Source organism: Dama dama, chromosome 11 (assembly GCF_033118175.1).
Source record: "Dama dama isolate Ldn47 chromosome 11, ASM3311817v1, whole genome shotgun sequence".
NCBI lineage: Eukaryota > Metazoa > Chordata > Mammalia > Artiodactyla > Cervidae > Dama > Dama dama.
The window spans coordinates 60,632,445-60,656,479 of NC_083691.1; the positions used below are offsets into that span (position 1 = coordinate 60,632,445).

Below are 24,035 nucleotides of genomic sequence, written 5' to 3' on the forward strand. Positions count from 1 at the left end.
GTTAGGACCTACAGAACAATGCTGAACAGAAAAGGTGAAAGCAGACATCCTTGCATTAATACTTTACCATTAAGTATGATGCTAAATATGGATGTTCTTTTAAAGATGCTCTTTATTAAATAATTTATATTCCTGTTTTTGTACTGGGAGAGGGTGTTGAATTTTGTCCAGTGCTTTTCTGTAATCATTGGATGATCGTATGGTTTTCCTCTTTTATTCTGTTCATAGGTGAATTATACTGATTAAATTTCTAATGTTAAGCTGACCTTCTCTTCCTGGAATAAAACCTATTTGGTCATGATGTATTATTATTTTCCTTTTTATACATTGCTGGGTTCGGTTTGCTAGTATTTGAAGGACTTTTATTTCTATATTCATGAGTAATATTGGTCTATTTTCTTGCAATATCTTTTTCAGATTTCATATCACATATGGTATTTCTTATAAGTTATCTACATAAAATAACCCAACTGTTCTGAGGTATATTTTCATGGCCATTGGAAAGTTCCTGAAAGCCATATCAAAAAGTAAAAACAAAAAGGTAATTTATCTGATTCTGTAAAAATTTTATATTCTTTAAGTGAACAAAAACCTGAAAAAATCCAGAGAAAGAACTGAGATGTCAGTTAAGTTGTTAACTCAAAGGTTTGTTTTTGTTAGCTGGCATTTCTCTTCTTCATTCCATTCCATTTCTTCATCCATTTCACAGTAACAAGAAAAAAAAAAAGAACTCTGCACTGAGGATTAGGCAATCTCCACAAATGTTTTTGAATATCCTTAGTTACTGTATATGATGGATAAAAATCCTGAGATTCAAAACCCAAGCATAATAAAATTTCAAAACTACTGGGAGTTTAAATCAATTTGCAGTTTTAAAAGTAGTTTTAATATTTTCAATTCTACAAAAAGCAAGAGAAATTCTCTACCCAAGTTAAAAATGTAAGGAATCATCTAACACACCTTTAATTACAAAGGCAAAAATCATAGGGAAATTTCAGGTGGTGTACACTTTTAACAATAAAGAAGTACAAATTTAATACACAATAAAATATTTGCCACTTATATAAAAAAAAGCTGTGTATAGACATATGTGTACATACTTTTTAAGTAGAGAAAAGTTCTGAAAGGATAACAAAGTGAAAACAGCAGTTGCCTCTGGGAATAATAATTGTGTAAGAAAACTTGACTTTTTTTAGCAATGGCTTGAATTTTCTAGATGAGATTCTGTTCTGTATAATTTGTGTAACTAAAATAAACTTTAAGAAACTGTTCATACCAGTGAATCATGAATCTTCACTATAGTAGAAATCACATACCACTCTGCGAAAATTTATTACATGCAGCTTCAAAACTAGTGTTGATGATGTTAGAAGCCACACGCTCAAACCCTACATATAGAGTTCAAAGGCTGGTTCTTTATTCATACTATTAAACCGGACATATAACCAACTTTTTCCTGATTTATCTTTTGGGCAACAATTTGCAGGATACATTTAAGACTTCCTGAAAGTTATTTAAACAAATAGATTTAAGAAAAATTATCAGTAAACTCACTGTGAAAAATGTTCTCAATTTCTTTTTGATTCAATGACCTTGCCTCACATTCTTAATCACACACATTTTTAAAAAATGAATCATATGTTCCGAATATTTAAAATACTTGTTTCTTCTCTAAGCCTACTACCAATGACACACACAAAAAAAGCATAACAAAAAATAGTAGTAACTACCGAACAAGCAATAACTTAGTACACCAAAACTCATACACAAATTTAAAGAAAATGGCAAGTGAGAAAAACTGTAACACAGCATGGGCACAACATCAGTTATCTTTTTGTTTTGTTCTCATTTTTGACCATACCACGTGGCTTGTGGGATCTTAATTCCCTGACCAGGGGTCAAACCCATGCCCTCTGCAGTGAAAGTGCAGAGTCCTAACCACTGGACTGCCAAACCATCAGTATCTTTAAAATATAAAGCTCTTACAAATCCATAAGGAAAAAATAGATACTTCAAAAGAATTACAAATGACCAAGAAAACAAGTAGGCACTCTCTAATAGTCAATATAAATAATTAAAATAAGATTTTTTTTTCACCTATTAAGTACAAATGAGTTAAAAAAAATACTGCTGGCAGAGATTCATTGGCTGTTCTCAGACTTGTGTTAGAACAATATACTGGTATAGATTCTGAAGCACAATCTGACAAGCATTAGTAGCTTTAAAATGCCTTAATCAGAATTCTTAATAATTTATTCATTCCAATTAAGATTTTCATTTTAACTCATACAAATGGGTTAAAAACAGAGATTGCTAAAATGAAGAGAACTAAAAGATGTTTTTATGGTTCAGGACAGAAGACTCACCAAAGCCAAAGCAGCTACAATAAGCTTCAAGTCCTTTCTTAAACTGGAAAAGTCATCAGAAGAATCAAATGGAAATACATTAAACTCCTACTGTTCCTGTGTGTTTAATTCCTGCAAACACTCAAAAAGGGGAGGGTCAGTCTTTCATGATACCAGAAGGCAGAATATGGAGGGAATGGAGGGACAGAGTGCTATTCTTTTGGTTTAGGAAATTCTCTCCTCCATTACTGGGAGTAAAGAAAAGGCAACACCTTTTTTTCTTTTTCTACAAGCAAAATAGCTAAGTGTGACTATATTAAAATCTCATTTTAGTACTTTTCTATAAAGTTTACTCAAATTCTTTAATTACTGATCTAAGATGGTCTAGGTGATATTCTTCTATGAACGATTCTGCTTGATTCAAAGCTTTTATTTTCACCAGGATAAGAATTATTTCTTTGACTTCATCCCTGAAAAAAACAACAAAGGGCATTTTCCCTCTTAGAAATGCAATGTATAAGGGCACAGTGAAACATCAGTAGTTGATCTGAAACAAACTTTACCTGATGCCAATATCTAAAATATATAGCATAAAGTATTTAGATGCTACCTTCTTCACATAATCATGAAATTCCACCAGAGACTGTTAGTGGATATATTCCGGAAAATTTTAATGTGAATGACTATAAAAACATAGAAAAAGCACAGAAGAAATCTATCATTAGCAATCTGAGCAGTGGTGTGTTGCTACCAGGAATGACTATAAAAACATAGAAAAAGCACAGAAGAAATCTATCATTAGCAATCTGAGCAGTGGTGTGTTGCTACCAGCAGTTTATATGGACTATCATGGTGGGAGTATTTATCCCACAGATATAATCAAATGCTGCAATTTGAGAGTCATTTTGTTTGTGTTTTGAGGTGGTTTGCCAACACCATTGTATTCAAGTCCTTAAACATCTAGCACTGTGAATGAGATCCAGCTGCTGCTGGGTAAATGCCAGGTTGCAGATCTATACTTAACAAATGTTGAGCTTTTGAAATGGCTAGGAAAATTAGAAAGACATTAAAAACATGCTTAAATAAAAGGCTTTTGACTTACAGTTTTAATTCTAAATTCCCCTGTGATATAGTTTTCTGGAAGTGCTTATTTTGGAAGAGATTTACATTTAAAAATATTAACTAATATGCCTGAGGTGTAAAAGTAAAATACTGAGTGATTCTAAAGTTGCATATGAAAATATCTCCTAATTCTACAGTGACAGTCTCAGATTTTTGAATGTAAAGTACAAATCTTTCTAAAAATTGCCAAGAACAGAAGCCTAAACAATGCTTATGGAGGTACAAATAAAATATGCATTACCTGATTTCATTTCTAGATAATTTACGTGCAGACTGCAGTAAAAACTGGATGAAATTTTCTAGCTGGGGAATGGACGTTCTCATGGCAGAGTTTTGGAACCACTTTTCTGGTAAATATGCTGCTATCTGATAATCAAAACACATGGTTGATTTTTAATGACAGTTATTAACTAAGTACTTTAACATAATCTCATTTAATCCTTATACTACTCATGTTAAGATTCCTTGGAAGATCCCCTGGAGAAGGGAAAGGCTACCCACTTCAGTATTCTGGCCTGGAGAATTCCATGAACTATATAGTCCATGGGGTCACAAAGAGTCAGACATGACTGAGCGACTTTGACATACACACTACTCACATTGGTTGTATTATTCTTCCATTTTATAGTTCATGGTTAAATAACTTTTGAGAATTTCCCCTTTCTTTGTTAAGGTTTTATACTTAAAAAAAAATCATATTTGTATACCAAAAGCTTAAAGGAGACTACTCTTTATAAATACTTACTAGTACTTGTAATACTTTCACTACTCTGTATTCCTGAGTGATTAAATTGCACAAAACATAATCTATAACTAAACACCAGAAATGTGTAGACAGAAATCACTTAGTTAACAAACCTACATTTGGCCCTTTAACAATGCAGGGAGTTAGGGACAGTGACCTATGTGCAGATGAAAATCAGTGTATTAACTTCACAGTCGGTCCTCCATATCTGTGGCTCAGCATCCACAAGTTTAACCAACTGTGGATTGTGAAATACTCTAATACGTACTGATATTTATTGAAAAAAAATCCACATATAAGTGGACCCATGCAGCTTAAATCTGTGCTATTTAAGGGTCAACCGTATAAAATAGGTACGTTTAATGTGATTTCACAATATGAAATTAGATGACTTTGTGTATAACCTATATGAATAGAGTTAAGAAATAAAGGTCATTCTAAGATACACTGTATAAAAAATTTATCATAGCTTTCTTCTAATTTAACACATTGCTTTAAATGTCAATGGCAGCATAAGGAGTCAATGTATGTGCATTCATTTGTTTCTTTTGGGGGGGAAAACCTCTCAAACAACACTTACTGTCATCATGCTAAAGGTAATACATGACTTGGGGAAAAAGTTTTGGGAAAAACCAAAAAATGTAAACAAAAAGGAAAACTTCCTTGTTGGAGAAGAATTTTTTTTTAAAAAGGAGAGAGAATGGGAGCAAGGAAAAATCTGAGATCATACTCTTTAACGAAATTCTTGGTTATGTTAGTTGCTAAGGTCAGGATCAGTATGTACCTCTAGAAAGTAGAAAGTTGTACTGTATATATATAAAATAAAATACATTAAAAGAAAGTTCTGGAATGCATGTTTTCTAAAATAAATCTAGTTGGTCAACACGGAAAACACAGTTGAAAATGATTTATCCTATTTCTTAATCACTTTTTTCAATTATCTAGAAAAAACAGACCCACTAGTTGCCTAAGGCAGAAAGTCCTATAAGTCTTGTTATGCAAACTATATCTTTTTAGTTTTAAAACCAGCCGTAAACTGATCTGGAATTTAATGTCATTTACACTTGATTTCCCCTTGTTTTGTATCACAAAGCTCAATAAAATTCTGAAGGAACTGTCTAGCTTTCCCATAAATGATCCTGGGACTTAAAGCCACACTGTTTTGGTCTGGTTTTCTAGCCACAAACTGTGAAAGAGAATGTCATATATCCTCTATTGCATAGTAGAGCTTTCTGGTCAAGGAGAACGAAACTGAAATCTGAAACACAACAGGATGGATGAAGATTGAAATTTCTGATAAATAATGTAGTTAAAAACTACACGATACAAAACTACATGATACAAAAACCATAGCTGGGAAAATAATGGTTGTCTAGGAACTGCTAGACAGTTCCTAGGAATTGTCTAGGAATCCGCCTGCAATGCAGGAGACCCTGGTTTGAGTCCTGGGTCAGGAAGATCCCCTGGAGAAGGGATAGCCTACCCACTCCAGAATTCCTGGGCTTCTCTTGTGGCTCAGCTGGTAAAGAATCTGCCTTCAATGCGGGAGACCTGGTTTCAATCCCTGGGTTGGGAAGAAGTCTTAGGGCTTCCCTTGTGGCTCAGCTAGTAAAGAATCCGCCTGCAACGCGGGAGACCTGGTACGATCCCTGGGTTAGGGAGATCTCCTAGAAAAGGGAAAGGCTACCCACTCCAGTATTCTGGCCTGGAGAATTCCATGAACTGCACAGTCTATCGGGTTGCAAAGAGTTGGACACGACTGACTTTCACACTTTCAGGAATATATAAGAATATAAATATTTTCCCACATTCTTAGAAGATTATGTCCATTGATTTTTTAACTTAGGATAATTTCCTAGAAGTAAAATTGCTATGTAAAAGTATGTGGACTTTATTTATTTATTTTTTTGGCTGATGGTTCTTTGTTGTGGTGGGACCCTTCTCTCATTGTGGCATGCAGGCCCTCTAGTTGTGGCGCATGGGCTTAGCTGCCCTGTGGCATGTGGGATCTCAGTTCCCTGACAAGGGATTGAACCCATGTCCCCTGCATTGGAAGGTAGATTCTCAATCACTGAACCACTAGGGAAGTTCTCTAAAAGGGTATGAACTTTAAAGGTTTTATATCGATTGTGCCAAAAGAGTCTCCAGAGTTGTATTCCTCTTCCCACAGTGCAGAAACTATTTCTCAGAATTGCCTCTCCACACTTTCTAGATGAATGATGTTCCTGGACAGATGTGGGGCTGTTGTTTCCATGTGCTTATGACAATACTGGGAATTACAATGAAAATAACAGCACACACACACAGAAAAAATCCTTACTGAATTATTTAGAATTCTCTGATTATTAGTACTATTAATATTTTCCACATGTTTAGAGGTTATTTTGGCACCTTCTTTTTCGTGGGGGGGATTGCTTTGCCTTTTGGTCATTTTCAATAAGCACATTCAAATTGTTTAGATTTGTAGAGAGCTTTTAAAAAAATGTGGGTGTTTATCTTCATTATGCACATTATAACTTATTTCTCTGTTTTTCAACTTTCTTTCTATTTAACTTTTTATTATAGAAAATTCCAAATATAAACAACAGGAGAAAGAATAAGTATGTGCTGGGCTTAGTTGCTCAGTTGTGTCCGACTCTTTTGTGATCCCATGGACTATAGGCCACCAGGCTCCTCCTCCATGGGGATTCTCCAGTCAAAAATCTGGAGTGGGTTGCCATGCCCTCCTCCAGGGGATCTTCCCAACCCAGGGACCAAACCCAAGTCTCCCACACTGTAGGCAGCTTCTTTACTGCCTGAGCCACGAGGGAAGCCACGAGGGAAGAACAGGTATAGTGAGCCCAATAAGCCCATCTTCGAGTTTTAACAATAATCAAATAATCCTGATATCTTTATTTATTTAACTGGAGGATAATTACTTTATAATATTGTGATGGTTTTTGCCATACATCAATATGAATTGGCCACGGGTATACACGTGTCCCCTCCATCCTGAACTCCCTACCCACTCCCGCCCAAACCCATCCCATCCCTCCAGGTTGTCACAGGGTACCCTGTGTCATACATTAAATCCGCATTGTTTATCTATTTTACATATGGTAATGTACATTTTTCAATGCTATTTTCTCAAATCATCCCACCCTCTCCTTCTCTCACTAAGTCTAGAAGTCTTTTTATGTTTGTGTCTCCTTTGCTGTCCTACCCATAGGATTATCAGTACCATCTTTCTAGATTCCATATATATGTGTTAATATACAATATTTGTCTTTCTCTTTCTGACTTACTTCACTCTGTATAATAGGCTCTAGGCTGATCCACCTCATTAGAACGGACTCAAACGCAATCCTTTTTATAGTCCTGATACCTTTCTGTTTGATGCTTTTTGGTTGACTGAAGTTTTTTATTTTTGTCAAATCTATTATCTTTTCTCATCATTTTTTTTTTTTTTTGGCATTAAAGTTCAGAAAGGACTCCCTTAACATCAAGTATAGTCATTTATCTTCCTAGTACAATATTTTATAGTTTTATTTTTTCACATTTAATTTTTTACTTTAGCTATAATTTACACTGGTATTTAAGTGAGAGGTGAGCATCTAACAGTCATTTTGTAAATAATTAACCAGTATACTAATTTTTAAATACTGGATTCTCCTGGATTTCTAGTCTGTTAAATTGTTACTAGGTACCACAATTTAAATTATTTTGCTATAAAATTAATTTTAATAACTTTTAAAAATGATAAAATGAGGATCAATTTCTATACAACTTACCTGGCTGCACTTTTTAACAACATCTGGGTCAGGTATGGCATTGAGAAGAGCTATAATAAGGTAACGATTCAGCAGCTTCTCTAGTCCTAGCTCTTGCAAGATGTCTTCTGGGAGGAGTTCATTCCAAAGAAGAATATTGCCAAAGAGCTAAAATACAACACAATTTCAAGTGACTCTGTACCTTTTCTCCAAAGGAAAACTGTAATAGTCTCCAACAAACAAAAAGCTGGTCAGACTGTAAAACTCTCACCACAATTAGCACTGTTGGAACCATCAGTTTTAGAATGGAAAACATTTCTGGATAAACACTCAATTCTTCTCAACCTGCATGTATTTCTTCATCGTATCTTCTTTTTTTTTTTTTTTAGGATAACCACTCAAAATCTATTTCAAATTACCTTGTTGGAACTTTTCCAGATCAACAATCTTCGTTCTCAATCCGTTCTCTCTTGGAGGCTGGGGCCATTGGATATAAGACTGCAGAATCCCAGGATTCATAAAAGCACTGATGTTAAAGCCAGTGGTACTGTTACCAATATGTGACCTTGAGAAATCAATCAAACCTGAGAACCTCACTGCTCTAATATAGAAAATAAGATTAATAATAACCTGTGGGTTTGGAGATGTTTTGGGTAAAATCCTTTTAAGAAATTCTAATAATATTCTAATCAAAATAATACGGGTTGCATTTCTCTCCTCTAAATGCAGACCTTTATGTGAATTTTATGGTAGCTTCCATTTTCTTTCCATTACTAAATTTATTATGTAAGTGCTAAACTACATCCAGTTGTACTAACATGCAATGGTTTTTCACAATGTCATTGTTGATGTTGCTCCCTCTTCCTGAAAAGCCTTTTTCCTGACCCAACCACATGACAAGTATTGACTCACCCTATCAAAGCTATTCCTGCTGAAGTCATTCATGACCTTATAACTATGAAACCCAGTAAACATTTTCAGTCTTCCTTCTAATTCTCTTCAGTGGCATTAATACTTTGCTCTCAAAAGTCCTTCACTTAGTTTCCCTGATGCCACTCTCTTGTGACCATTCTTAGTTTAACAGCTTATTCTTAAGGCCTGTCTGAAGACTTCACTTTGTCTGCCCACTGCTTCTTCTCTTCAGAGGTTGTCATTCATCACCATGCCTCCAAACACTGCCTAAATGTGATTGACTCCCAAATCTCCAGCTCAGATCTGTCTCCTGTAATTCAGACTCACAGATTCAAGTGCCTCCCTTTATCCCATAGATATCTTACACCCACTATGTCCACTTATCTTTCCTCCCAAACCTTTTCTTCCTTCTCTAATGCCCTCAAAGAATGCCACCATTCTTTGTTAATAGGGTGCCAAAGTCAGAAACTTGGCTAGCACCCTACATTCTTCAGGGTAGAATTAATTCTGTAATCAGTCATTGGGTTCTTTCGATGCTTCATCCTAAAGATCTTTTGAACCAATCTTTTCTTTACTGTCCCCATTGCCATTGATTCTGCGCCAATTTCATCCTTTACTGTTTAGACCGGAGGTTAGACAACTATGGCCTGTGAGTTAAATCCAGCTTATGGTCTGTTTTTGTAGAGTTGGTGCACTGAGAATGGTTTTTATAATTTTAAATGATTAAAAAAAAGTATTTTAAGACATGAAAATTATATGACAGTCAAATTTCAGTGTCCATAAAGTAAAGTTTTACTGAAACACAGACATGCTCATTTATTTACATATTGTCTATGACTGCTTGCACTACAGTGACAGAGCTGAACAGTTCAACAGACATTATACGACCTACAAAACCTAAAATACTACTGTCTGGTCCTTTATAGAAGAATTTTTCTGATCTTCACTATACAGTAAACTTTTTTCAAAGAAAATATTTTTTTCTTTTTGCAGTTTTCTGCTTACCTTTAGACCTGACCAGAACTGTCTTTCTTGAAACTTTGAATGTGGTGATGTTCTGTTTTCTACAGCACTAATTTAAAACAAAAGAAAGAAAATGCAAATGACTGTTCATCTTTCAGAAACAGAGTTTAAAGAACTGAATGGTTACTTTTTTTTTTTTTAATCAACCCAACTATATCTTAACAATATAACTGAAGGTGCTCTGGTGATACCTAATAAAATTACTAATATATGTACACTCTTACTCAACAAATCCATGTTTGAAAATGCCTTCTATAGATATATTTGCACATGTACAGGATAATATGTTCATAAAATTATTCACAACATTGTTAGTAATGGTTTACTGCTTACATGTTCATCAATTACAATACAGCCATAAAATGGCATATTGTGCAGCTAAAAAAGCATGAGGAAACAATCTGTGGATGACACAAAAAGATCTCAAAGATGTACTAAGTTAAAGTAAGGTACAAAACAATGGTTATGACAACAATATACTTACTTTGCTATAAAAAAGAAGGGGAAATAAGATTAATTCTAATTGCACTGTAAGTATTAAAATTCTATCTAAAGTATTTAATTCTAACTGCAGAAAGAAATTCCAAAAAAGTAAAAAAAAAAAAAATTACCAACAGTAAGTATTCTTGCATGTCTACGGAAAAGAAGGCAAAAACTGGGTAGATGGAGGTCAGGAGCAGGAGAGAATAAGACTTTTCATTTTAAACATAAGTAAAAATTTTAAATACACATACTTTTTAACTGTGCAGATATATTACTCACCTAAAACACTGAAAGTGAAAGTGAAAGTCGCTCAGTCATGTCTGACTCTTTGCAACCCCATGGACTATACAGTCCATTGAATTATCTAGGCCAGAATACTGGAGTGGGTAGCCTTTCCCTTCTCCAGGGGATCTTCCCAACCGAGGGAATCAAACCCAGGTCTCCCACATTGCAGACGGATTCTTTACCAACTGAGCCATCAGGGAAGCCCTGATGGCTCTAAAACATTACAAATCTTAATTGTTGTTGTTGTTTAGTTGATAAATCATGTCTGACTCTTTTGTGACTCCATGGAAGTTAGTCTGCCAGGTTCCTCTGTCCATGGGATTTCCCAGGCAAGAATACTGGAGTGGGTTGCCATTTCCTCCTCCAGGGACTCTTCCCGACCTAGGGATCAAACCTGCATCTCCTGCATTAGCAGGTGGTTTCTTGACCACTGAGCAATCTGGGAAGCCAACAAACTTTAATTGGGGTGAAATTTTACATGCAGGCATCTCTTCAGGATTCCAATTAACCAGCAAGCTTAGAAGTTCTTTTTTTCTTTCCATAGAACTCTTTGATCATGTGAGTACTCACTGTAGAGTGAGCTTCAGTCCATAATCCATTACTACAACTGATGCTTTCTTAGCAAACCTACCAATATGCATCAAATACTACTTGTCTGATCATTTAAAAGTAAATATATATTGCAAAGATGTAGGTTCTGGCCCCTCAGTGATGTTCCAGGCCTTATTTTGAGCTCTCTGTGTCAGGTATTATTCTGAGCACTCTCTTCATCTTCACAGTGTCCTATGAGATAGGTGTTAATTTAATGCCCATTTTATATACAAAGACACTGAGGCATGGAAAGGCCCAAGGTCAAGTGTCTAGTAATGGTGAATCTGCACTCCAGAAGCTGTGTTTCTAACCACCTGGCTATGCTACTTGTCATGTTCTCAGGAATATCATCACATCATACATGGCATATAAAAGGTGATTAAGAAATATTTGTTGAAATATCAATTTGCATGCTCGCTTCGGCAGCACATATACTGAAATATCAATTTGCATCTTAATAGGTATATGTGTTTTGAAAACAATATATTTAGTTTCTTCTCTATTACACTCTTAAATGAATCTGTATTGCAGGAGTAACTATTTCATAAAATCTAGAAATTAGCAACTCTTACCTCTTTGGATACAGAGGAATAAAAACATCATCTTCTATTGCCTTCTTCATTCTTGAAACAATGGATTTAAGTAAATCCTATTTTTAAAAAATGTAAAAACATCACTGATAGTCATAGATAAAAATGTATGAACCAAAAAAAAGAAAAAGAAATGTATGAATCAAAAGTAGCAATTTTAATAGAATAGTGCAAACTTGTACACACTCAAAGACCTAGGTGTTAAAGTAATTGTAAATTAGGTACAAGAGAACTTCATTTATCCAAGTGGTTGCATACTGTAGTAGCTGGTGCCTTTTCATTGCAGCGTAGTATTCTGCTGCATGATAGACCATTCATTTAGATGGTCTTTGGTTTAGGGGTTATTATGAAGCATGTTACTATATAAATTCCTGTAGAGCATGTCTTTTAGTATGCATGGGCATATATTTCTAATGGGTATATATGTAGAGATGGAATTGCTAGAATCCAGTTCATGTCAACTTTGGACAGAATGCCAAGTTGTTTTCTGAAACAGGGGTATCCCATTTATAGTCCCACTAGTCAGTATGAGAAATCCTGTTCCCCTACACCTTTACTAAGTCATATTTTTAGGGTTTTTAAAAGCTTGCAATTCTGGTGAGTATGTCAGTTAGTCAGTTCAGTCGCTCAGTTGTGTCTGACTCTTTGCAACCCCATGGACTGCAGCAGGCCAGGACCCTGTGTCCATCACCAATCCCCAGAGTTTACTCAAACTCATGTCTATTGAGTTGGTGATCCCATCCAACCATCTCATCCTCTGTCATCCCCTTCTTTCCCACCTTCAATCTTTCCCAGCATCAGGGTCTTTTCCTATGAGTCTGTTCTTCACATCAGGTGGCTAAAGTATTGGGACTTTCAGCTTCAGCATCAGTCCTTCCAATGAATATTCAGGACTGATTTCTTTTAGGATGGACTGGCTGGATCTCCTTGTAGTCCAAGGGATTCTCAAGAGTCTTCTCCAACACCACAGTTCAAAAGCATCAGTTTTTCAGTGCTCAGCTTTCTGTATAGTCCAACTCTCACATCCATACATAACTACTGGAAAAACTATAGCTATGACTAAATGGACCTTTGCTGGCAACATAATGTCTCTGATTTTTAATATGCTGTCTAGGTTGGTCATAACTTTTCTTCCAACGAGCAAGCATCTTTTAATTTAATGGCTGCAGTCACCATCTGTAGTGATTTTGGAGCCCCCCAAAATAAAGTCTGGCAATGCTTCCACTGTTTCCCCATCTATTTGCCATGAAGTGATGGGACCGGATGCCATGAGCTTAGTTTTCTGAATGCTGAGCTTTAACCAAACTATTTCACTCTCCTTTTTCACTTTCATGAAGAGGCTCTTTAGTACTTCGCTTTCTGCCATAGGGTGGTGTCATCTGCATATCTGAGGTTATTGATATTTCTCCTGGCGATCTTGATTCCAGCTTGTGCTTCACCCAGCCTAGCATTTCTCATGATGTACTCTGCATATAAGTTAAATGAGCAGGGTGACAATATATATCCTTGACATACTCCATCCCAATTTGGAACCAGTCTGTTGTTCCATGTCCAATTCTAACTGTTGCTTCCTGACCTGCATACAGGTTTCTCAAGAGGCAGGTCAGGTGATCTGGTATTCCGATCTTTTCTACAGTTTGTGGTGATTCACACAGTCAAAGGCTTTGGCATAGTCAATAAAGCAGAAATAGATGTTTTTCTGGAACTTTCTTGCTTTTTCAATGATCCAGCGGATGTTGGCAATTTGATCTCTGCTTCCTCTGCCTTTTCTAAAGCCAACTTGAACATCTGGAAGTTCTCAGTTCACATACTGTTGAAGCCTGGCTTGGAGAATTTTGAGCATTACTTTGCTAGCATGTGAGATGAGTGCAATTGTGCGGTAGTTTGAGCATTCTTTGGCATTGCCTTTCTTTGGGATTGAAATGAAAACGGACCTTTTCCAGTCCTGTGGCCACTGCTGAGTTTTCCAAATTTGCTGGCATATTCAGTGCAGCACTTTCACAGCATCAACATTTAGGATTTGACATAGCTCAAATGGAATTCCATCACCTCCACTAGCTTTGTTCACAGTGATGCTTCCTAAGGCCCACTTGACTTCACATTCCAGGGTGTCTGGCTCTAGGTGAGTGATCATAGATAGCATTGTGATTATCTGGGTTATGAAGATCTTTTTTGTACAGTTCTTCTGTGTATTCTTGCTACATCTTCTTAATATCTTCTGCTTCTATTAGGTCCATACCATTTCTGTCCTTTATTGAGCCCATCTCTGCATGAAATGTTCCTTTGGTATCTCTAATTTTCTTGAAGAGCTCTCTAGTCTTTCCCATTCTGTTGTTTTCCTCTATTTCTTTGCACTGATAACTGAGGAAGGCTTTCTTATCTCTCCTTGCTATTCTTTGGAACTCTGCATTCAAATAGGTATATCTTTCCTTTTCTCCTTTGCTTTTTGCTTCTCTTCTTTTCACAGCTATTTGTAAGGCCTCCTCAGAGAGCCATTTGCCTTTTTGCATTTCTTTTTCTTGGGGATGGTCTTGATTCCTGTCTCCTGTACAATGTCATGAACCTCTGTCCATAGTTCTTTAGGCATCGGTCTCTTAGATATAGCCCCTTGAATCTATTTCTCACTTCCACTATACAATCGTAAGGGATTTGATTTAGGTCATACTTGAATGGTCTGGTGGTTTTCCCTACTTTCTTCAATTTAAGTCTGAATTTGGCAATAAGGAGTTCATGATCTGAGCCACAGTCAGCTCCCAGTCTTGTTTCTGCTGACTGTATAGGGCTTTCTCTATCTTTGGATGCAAAAATATAATCAATCTGATTTCGGTATTGACCATCTGGTCATGTCCATGTGTAGAGTCTTCTCTTGTGTTGTTGGAAGAGGGTGTTTGCTATGACCAGTGTGTTCTCTTGGCAGAACTCTATTAGCCTTTGCCCTGCTTCATTCTGTACTCCAAGGTCAAATTTGCCTGTTACTCCAGGGGTTTCTTGACTTCCTACTTTTGCATTCCAGTCTCCTATAATGAAAAGGACATCTTTTTTGGGTGTTAGTTCTAGAAGGTCTTGTAGGTCTTCATAGAACTGTTCTACTTTAGCTTCTTCAGCATTACTGGTTGGGGCATAGACTTGGATTACCATGATATTGAATGGTTTGCCTTGGAAATGAACAGAGATCATTCTGTCATTTTTGAGACTGCATCCAAGTAGTGTATTTCAGACTCTTTTGTTGACTATGATGGCTACTCCATTTCTTCTAAGGGATTCTTGTCCACAGTAGTAGATATAATAGTCATCTGAGTTAAATTCACCCATTCCAGTCCATTTTAGTTCGCTGATTCCTAAAATGTTGACATTCACTCTTGCCATCTTCTGTTTGACCACTTCCAATTTGCCTTGATTCATGGATTCATTAGATTTCAGTTAACAATGAGAAACAAACTTCTCTCCTACACCTTCCACAGACTGTTCATAGTATACCTCTCAAGATCATGCAGAACAAATCTAATCATCCTTCCATATGAAAACTCTTCAGATTTTAAGATTGATATCTCACTTTTCTATATTTTCTCTTTCCCATACCATCTTAGACACTCTCCATTTAATATACTTTAACCTAAAATTAAATGCAAATAGCCCAGGGAAATGAGGAAAGCAGCACATATAACAGTTTTACTCAAAAGAGCAGACATCTAGAAGGATGAACTTCCCTTAGTCTTTCTGCCACTCAAGTGACGCTGTCGCCTCATGCTGAGTTTACGGACGATTACAATCCCTCTCCATTTCACCTGTGTTGCTTTAAAGTTGTGCCTCTCCCACCTTTTATTTATGCATAAAATACATATTCTTTTCACATTTTATATTTTGAGAGTCAGTCCTTTTCTCAGTATTTTGAAATTCTTTTGGATTCTAATTCTATTATCCATAGATTTATGATAGAATTCCTAGCTTTCTGCCATTGAGAAATTTCATTAGCATGTATTTTACATACTCATCCAATTTAATAAAAATACTGAACAGGACAAAGCTGAGAGGATTCCAGCCTTATGAATCAGTATTCTTTAGGTATACTTTTACTGGTTTTCTTTGTATCTAACTATACCCTATTTCCCCCCCATTTGATCTGTAAGAAAATTATAACATATTTAAATAATTATTTACTGTACCTGTACAGTACCTTACTTAGTGGAAGTAACTGAGATATTAGTAATATGAAAGAATATGCTTTGACATATATTTGGTTTTAGGAACCCCATCAATGAGAGATTACAGTAACTACTGCTTTCTTATTTTAACTGTTCATAATCCATCTCTGTAATAATCTATTTTAGAACCTTAGAATTAAAAGTATTCTCACCAGGCATTAGCTTACAGAATCATTTACTTTTCACTGAAAATCAGCCACTGTGCTGATTTGTGCCTCTGGGGCCTTTCTCATTCTCTTCAATTCTTTAAACATCACTAAGAAAAACAGAGTGAGCTCACCAGCAAACTGTGTTACTAACCTGGAATCTTACCTAGTACACTGATTCTCAAGTAGGAGTAATTTTGCCATGCCTCAGAATATTCTCTAAGTCTAGAGATATTTTTGGTTGTCAAGACTGGGAGCTTACTGCACAGAACAGCCTCACACAAAGAATTATTGGTTCCAAATGCCAAGAACGCCAAAGCTGAAAAGTCCTGATGTAGTTCTGGTCTCCTACTAAAGCCAAAAACCCATTTCCAACATTCACAGTAGGAGGGTTTCCAGAATTAAGATTACCAGTACAAAAACTTCATGAGTGAATCCATAAACGGTTGAAAGACTTTAGTGGTTACAAAATGCCAGGCCTGCCACTGTTAAAAGTGATCTTTTAAAGTAACTTGGCTCTCTAGGCCCCAGCTTCCTCACCTGTAAAAATGTAATTAAAATCAACATGTTTTACAAGGTTTTGAGGATAAAATGAAAAAGTGTTTAAAAAACTGTAACTGTAAATGCACTATTTACATTTAGGCTATAATTACATAATCCCATGTAGAGAGCAAATACAGAATTATATAGCTGTATGCTTGTCTGCTTGCTCTAACATACTCGTCTTGGTTCTATGCTTTCTAACAACACAAAATAAATTTACTCCTTCATCAAACATAATCTCCAAGCACATCATCTTTAAAGTTGAATCTAATTCTTGCATGATTTTCACATGTTTTTATCCTGTTGGAGGTGAGTGGAAAATGCCCTTTCTCCTTCAGTTGCTACAATGCTCAAATCCTATTCTTTCCTTTAGGTCCTTGCTCAAATGCCACATGTAATAAAAATTCTTTCACTGCTGAAATTTCTCTCTCCTGCCTCTCTTCTTAAGTTTGATAGCACTTTATCTGAGCCACTCATGGAGAGGCAATGTGGTCAGTGAAATGAGCTTGGGTTTTAAAGTAAGACTGAGTGCATTCAGCTGCTTCAGTCATGTCTGCCTCTTTGCAACCCTGTGGACGGTAGCCCGCCAGTCTCCTCTGCCCATGGGATTCTCCGGGCAAGAATACTGGAGTGGGTTGCCACACCCTCCTCCAGGGGATCTTCCCGATCCTGGGATCCAATTTATGTCTCCTGTGTGTTCTGTATCACAGGCAGATTCTTTACCGCTGAGCCTCTGAGGATGCCCAAAGTAAGACTGACCAAGGTACAAATCTTAGTTCTAACTCATGGTATTACTGTGAACAGGTTTCTGCGATTCAGATTCTTCATCTGTAAGATGAAGCTATCATCTTTTTAAAAAAAATTGTTTGTTTATTTTTGGCTATTCTGGGTTTTCGCTTCTGCTCAGGCTTTTCTCCAGTTGCAATGAGCACGGGCTCCTCTCCAGTTGTGGCGCACGGGCGTCCCTCGCTGCAGAGCACAGGTGCACAGGCTTCAGTAATTGCAGCTTCCGGGCTTGAGAGCACAGGCTCAACAGCTGTGGTACACGGGCTCAGTTGCTCCTCTGCCTGTCGGATCTTCCTGGACCAGGGATCGAACCCACGTCTCCTGCACTGGCAGGCGGATTCTATACCACTGAGCTACCAGGGAAGCCCCATCACCCATTTTTAACAGGACTGCTGAGACTAAGTGGGCTGACACAGGAATAAGGCCTAACAAAGTACTGAGTACATAGCAGGAGTTAGACAAGTAAGTCTTGTCATTCCCACTTACTTCCTACTTCAAATAACAGTTTATATGTATCTTGTTTCCTCTAAGATTACATGATTCTTGATGGCAGAATCATGCTGGTATCCTCTTCTCTCTTTTTCTTCTTACAGCTTCCCTCCTTCATTACTTAAAACTTATTGGTGCACAGAATATGAATATGACATGTCTCCTTGCTTTTCAACTACTTCGATTATTCCACTCTGGGTATGCTCCAGTCTGTGAATCTCCCTCTTAATTCTCTTAAAACTCAACATAAAATTATGTTACTCTTTTAACTGCATCAATCTACAATATTATTATCAACAAACAAAATGATTTAAAAAAAGAGTAGTGTAATAAAAGATTCAAGAAACTCTCACCACAGCCTCTGAAAAGTTCCTTCCTCTTTATGTCTTATGTTCAGTAAAACTCAATTCTACATTATGCTGAGAATCTATCCTTTTTTAAACTTTCAATCCTCAAAGAGCTACCTGTTCTTGACTATGCAGATTACAGAATACCAGTTAAAATACTGAATGTTAGTCTAGTTTTAAAATTATTGTTAAAGTAAAGTCATAATATTACTAGATTTTTGCCAAAAGAACAAATGTAATTAGTTTTCTTTTCTTTTAGAAGGAATCAATTTGCACTAATGTATTAATGCCTGTTCATCTCTGCAGGGCCAATGTACATTCACAAACCTGAAAAACAGGTAGTTGGGTCATGAGATCTGTTGAACAAATCAGACCATTGAACAGAGAGAAATACGCTAATAAGAATGAAAGTAATAATCTGGGTCTTACTGCATGTTTGTGTATTCTATTATAATGATTACCATTCCTGTAAGAATGTTTGGAAATATCAAGGTGTATCCTTTAATCTTATTAATTATAAAGAGCAAAAAATGGTCGGTCCTAAATATTTTTCATCAATAGTGTTCTGATAATTACTTCTGCATCGTCTGTAAACAAAGGTTTATAATAAATTATATTGATTTAAAAGTAAATCAAGAAATTCATAATTATAGACATTATTACCTGTTTGCCTTTATTAACTTCATTTTCACAAGTGGAATGTTCTTCAAGAATCATTCTGCACTGCATTATTAAACTTGTTGTCTGTGTGGTTGACAAGGGATCCCAAATGAATTCTACAAAGCCTGAAACAAAAATTTTCAGTGGTGCAGTTTAGTTACTAGACTACTTTGCTTGTCACATATAAACAACTGAGGCCTTTTGCAAATGCTACTTCCCTCCTTAAGTGGTTTAAAAAAATCAATGCCAATCAGTACATTATGTATTTGCATACATACTCAATTTTCTTATCTTTTTTGGGTTTTGCTGAACTTGTATGGCTCAGCTGCAACTCTAGTTAAATCACCTTGTCAGTGTTGGTGGCCACAACCATGCAGTTAAAACATGACTGGAAAAAAGTACACTTTAAATTGATCACCATGGCACTCCAGTGAGACCAAAATGCTGCCCAGCAATCACATTTCGTTTTTCTGGCCCATTCTCTTTCCCTTCTCGTGAGACAGTTATTTCCTGCCTTCTCCTTCCTCCTTGCTCTCAGTTAATGGACTTCACTCTTCCAGATGACGATTTCTTATGATTTCTTTTTTCCACCCTTGCTCTCACTGTCAGTTGATTACTTCCCAACTTGATGAGAAAAACAGAATTAATCAGAAAAGCTCCACAAGCTCCTACCATGGCATCTACCAATCTAGCAGCATCTGCACCCATAAATTCTAACTTGTCTCCCATTTCTATGGATGAAGCACTAGCCTCCTTGCTAATGCCAACCTTTAATTTGTACAAAAGAGTCCAACCCCTTTGCTTACTTGAAAATTCTGCTCCTGGAATTCTAACCCTCTCACTTCAGTATCACCATCACTTCTAATGGATCTTTTCCATCACTGTACAATTTTTTTTCTTGTATTAAAAATAATCCCTCTGTTGACTCTAATTTCCTCTCCAGAGCTGCCCTATTTCTTTCCTTCATTTTACAACAAAATTACTCAACAACTGTTGAAACTTTCTATCTCCAATTCCTCAAACTCCTGAGTTCACTTCAGTTAGGCCTTACTTCAGCAGTTCTCCTAAACTACTCCTATCAAGTAACAGATAACTTTCACATTGCAAAATCTAAAGGCTGATTCTAGTCTCCATCTGATTTAACAGCAACAACTACAACATTTTTTTTTCTTTTTTTTTTTTTTTATTAGTTGGAGGCTAATTACTTCACAACATTTCAGTGGGTTTTGTCATACATTGATATGAATCAGCCATAGAGTTACACGTATTCCCCATCCCGATCCCCCCTCCCACCTCCCTCTCCACCCGATTCCTCTGGGTCTTCCCAGTGCACCAGGCCCGAGCACTTGTCTCATGCATCCCACCTGGGCTGGTGATCTGTTTCACCATAGATAATATACTTGGCTTCCAGGATACTGCTGGTTTCCCACTGACCTCTCTTGTCTCCTTTACTGTCTGCTTGTCATCCTGTTGACTTTCTAAATGCGGGACCTCAGGACTCAGGTCACTTACCTTCTCTTTCCTATTTATATTTATACCCTTAGTATGTCAAGTCAGTTTTGTGGCTTTAAATGCTATCTATGTGCTGATACACTCCAAATTTATATCTCCTCTGTGGATCTGTCCTTTAGACTCATATATTTAACAGCCTAGTTGACAGCTCTATTTGGATGACAGGCATCTCAAACCCAACAGGTGTCAAACTGAGCTCTCGCTATACCTCCTCCCCAAAACTTGCTCCTCTCAGTCTTTTCCATTTGAGAAAATGGCAACTCTGTCCTTCCAGCTGCTCAGGCCAAAAACCACTTAGTCATTCTTGATTCCTCTCTTTCTTGTTCTACAATCCATATCAAATTCTGTTAGTGTTAGTACTTTGGAAATATATACAGAATTTGACCGCTTTCTAGCCACCTCCAATTTTTAACACTCAAGTCAAACCACCATTGCTTGGATTACTGAAAAAGCTTCATAACTGATCTGCATATAGTTCATTCTTAACACAGGAAACAGAATAAGTCTGTTAAAATGATAAGGCAGATCTTGTCACTTCTCTGCTCAAAACTCTCCAACTGCTTCTCACTCACTTACAGTAAAAGTCCTTACAAATGATTATAAGGCCCCATATGACACAGCCACGGTCATCCTGCTAACCTCTTTTTACTGTCCCTATTGCTCACTCTACTAAAGTTACTCTGGCCTATCTGCTGTTTTTCAAGTAAATCAGGCTAGCCCCTGCCTCAGGGCCTTTGCATGTGCTGTTTCTGCTGCCTAAGATGCTGTCACCTCAGACATTCATTTGGCCCACTTCTTTACTTCCTTTTGGAAATCTGCTCATTTGTGACGTTTCCAGGAAGCCTTTCCCTGGACAAAGTATTTTAAATTGCACTCCTCTTTCATAATTTGTATCTCTCCCCCTTACTTTATTTTTCTCCTCGGCCCTTGTAACTAACACACTATAGATTTTACTTGTTTATCATTTGTCTCCTTCACAGAATGAAAGCTCCATAACATCAGGGATTATTATTTTGTTTACTGATGTATACACTGAAGTTAAAAATTGTGCTTGACTCTTGTAAAATACAAGTGAAATAATTTTTTAAAAATTTAAATAGGTTAAAAAAAACACCCCAAATCAAATATAAAACTGATTTCTCAGACATCTAGAAGGTTAGGCTTGTAATAATCTTAGAAATATTTGGCCAACTAATACTGAGAATCTACTATGTGCCTAGCATTAACTATTAGAAATACAGCAATAAGTAAGATTAGGTTTGCCTCAGAACCATTTTGTTTAATGTCAAATACAAATACATTTTATATATATATGTATAGTTGCTTAGGTAAACTATTATAACATGTAGGTACCATCCTAAAGATTAGTTTAGAGTACTTCAGGAACCCTGAAAAGGTATGCCTAACCCAGTTCCTAGAAATGATGTCTATAGAGTGTTCTGAAAGATGAAGAGGAGTTAGTTAGCTAGATGAAAGAGGTATAGGGTTAAGGGATTTGTCAGGTGGATGGAGTGTAGAAGATGTAAAGGCCAAGGAGAAGATAGCTTCAGACCGGTAGAGGTGGAGATGAGGGGAAGAAGGAACTGAGCTTGGCAAAAGATGAGGCTAGAGAACTACTAAACAGAGACAAAATCCTGAAAGGCCTAGAACGCATGTTAAAGAGGTTAGACTTCAACCTAAAGGCAGTTTAGAATAAAGTGTTTTAAGTGAGGTATGACAGAATCAGACTTACATTTTAGACAGATCACCACGGCTGAAGTATAGAAAATGGGTTAGAAAAAGGAAAAAAGTAACGGATGTGGCATTTGCTTATATAAAAGAGGTAAGAAAAAAGCAGGAGTAGATGACTTGGAGGTTCTGGTTTGAACATGTGGGTAGGTGGAGGTACCATTTTCTAGACAAGGAATATAAGAGGAACAAGTCTGCAGCAAAGATGACAAGTGTGATTCTGCATTTGGAATTTGAGTTGCCAAGTAGATATATTCAGAAATTACTCTGATAAGAGATCTGGTGCTCTAAGAAGAGATCTGGACTTGTTCTTTCAGTTCTTTTTGATTGAAAATCAAGCAGAAAAGCACTGTCCAAAAGAACTTTCTGTGATGAAAGGAAAAGACATCTGACACCTGCACTATTTAATGTGATAGTCATGAGTGATATATGGCTATTGAAGAACACAGATATAGATGGCACTAGAGGAGAGTATGCAATTACCCAGGGAGCTCAAAAAGAGCTATTGTAAAGTGAAGTATTTGGAATTTTCAGATGAATACTTAAGTGAGGCATATATATTCTATGCTATCATTAGTAGTGCTTAATAGCTAAAACTAAATGGTTAAAAGCACTATTTTTCCAAGATACTCCATGATTGCACTGTAAATTATTCTGAGGAAAATCTTTAAAGTTTAGTCAAGTTGGCTGAGAAGCAATATAAAGCAGGTTGCTTTAGTTTTTACGAGTTTTCAGACTTTGCAGTCAGAATCCATTTTCAGTGACATGATGGAACAGATCCTTATCAAGTATAATTTCAGATAAAACAAGTTCAGACTGAGGCACAAGCATTAATGCCCAACGGCTCTGAGCGCTAGTAGGAGAAGTAAGGGGAATGCAGTAATGTTTATCTAAAGAAAGAAGAAACTCACCATACACAAAAATAAACTCAAAAGGGATTATAGACCTAAATGTAAGGCCGGACACTAAAAAAACTTATAGAAGAAAACACAGACATGACACTCTTTGATATAAATTGCAGCAAGATCTTTTTTGATCCAACTCCTAGAGCAATGAAAATAAAAACAAAAATTAACAAATGGGATTTAATTTAACTTAAAAGATTTTGCACAGCAAAGGACCATAAGCAAAACAAGAAGATAACCCTCAGAATGAGAAAATATTTGCAAACAAAGCAACTAACAAGGGGGTCAATCTCCAGAATATAGGAATAGCTCACGCAGCTCAATATCAAACAATAAGTAACCCAGAAGGCAGAGGATCTAAACAGACATTTCTCCAAAGAAGACATATAGATGGCTATATGGCATATGAAAAGATGACCAACATCAGAAATGCAAATCAAACTACAATGAAGCATCATCTCACAGAGGTCAGAATGGCCACCATCAAAAAATTTACAAACAATAAATGCTGGAGAGGGTGTGGAGAAAAGGGAACCCTCCTACACTGTTGGTGGAAATGTGAATTGCAACAGCCACTATGGAGAACAGTATGGAGCTTCCTTAAAAAGCTGAAAACAGAACTACCAAATAACCCAGCAATCTCACTCCTGGGCATATAACCCAGAGAAAACTGTAACTGGAAAAGATACACTCACCCCAATGTCCACTGCAGCATTATTTACAATAGCCAGGACATGGAAACAAGCTAAATGTCCATCAACAGAGGCATGGATAAAGAAGATATGGTAATATTCCATTATATACCATGGAATATTATCACCCAGCCATAAAAAAGACCAAAAATACCATCTGCAGCAACATGGATGAACCTA

General features: G+C 36.6%; 1 protein-coding gene across 7 annotated transcripts in view; it reads right to left on the bottom strand.

The window, feature by feature from the left end:
- The window catches only part of GCFC2 (GC-rich sequence DNA-binding factor 2), an 81,081-nt gene that overhangs the window by 4,282 nt on the left and 52,764 nt on the right, over nt 1-24,035 (bottom strand). For 5 of the 7 annotated variants that reach the window (XR_009694750.1, XR_009694753.1, XR_009694752.1 and 2 more), the window contains 6 exons: nt 19,022-19,143; nt 11,828-11,904; nt 9,879-9,945; nt 7,983-8,129; nt 3,709-3,833; nt 2,367-2,815 (listed from right to left, as the gene is read on the bottom strand). Coding sequence is in view for 2 of the 7 variants with exons in the window: in XM_061155372.1 (XP_061011355.1) it covers nt 2,695-2,815; nt 3,709-3,833; nt 7,983-8,129; nt 9,879-9,945; nt 11,828-11,904; nt 19,022-19,143 (659 nt within the window). In the remaining 5 variants the exon portion in view is untranslated. Of the gene's footprint in view, nt 1-1,440; nt 2,816-3,708; nt 3,834-7,982; nt 8,130-8,382; nt 8,527-9,878; nt 9,946-11,827; nt 11,905-19,021; nt 19,144-24,035 lie in introns of those variants that run through there. The other 2 variants (XM_061155372.1, XM_061155373.1) reach the window with 2 other exon arrangements.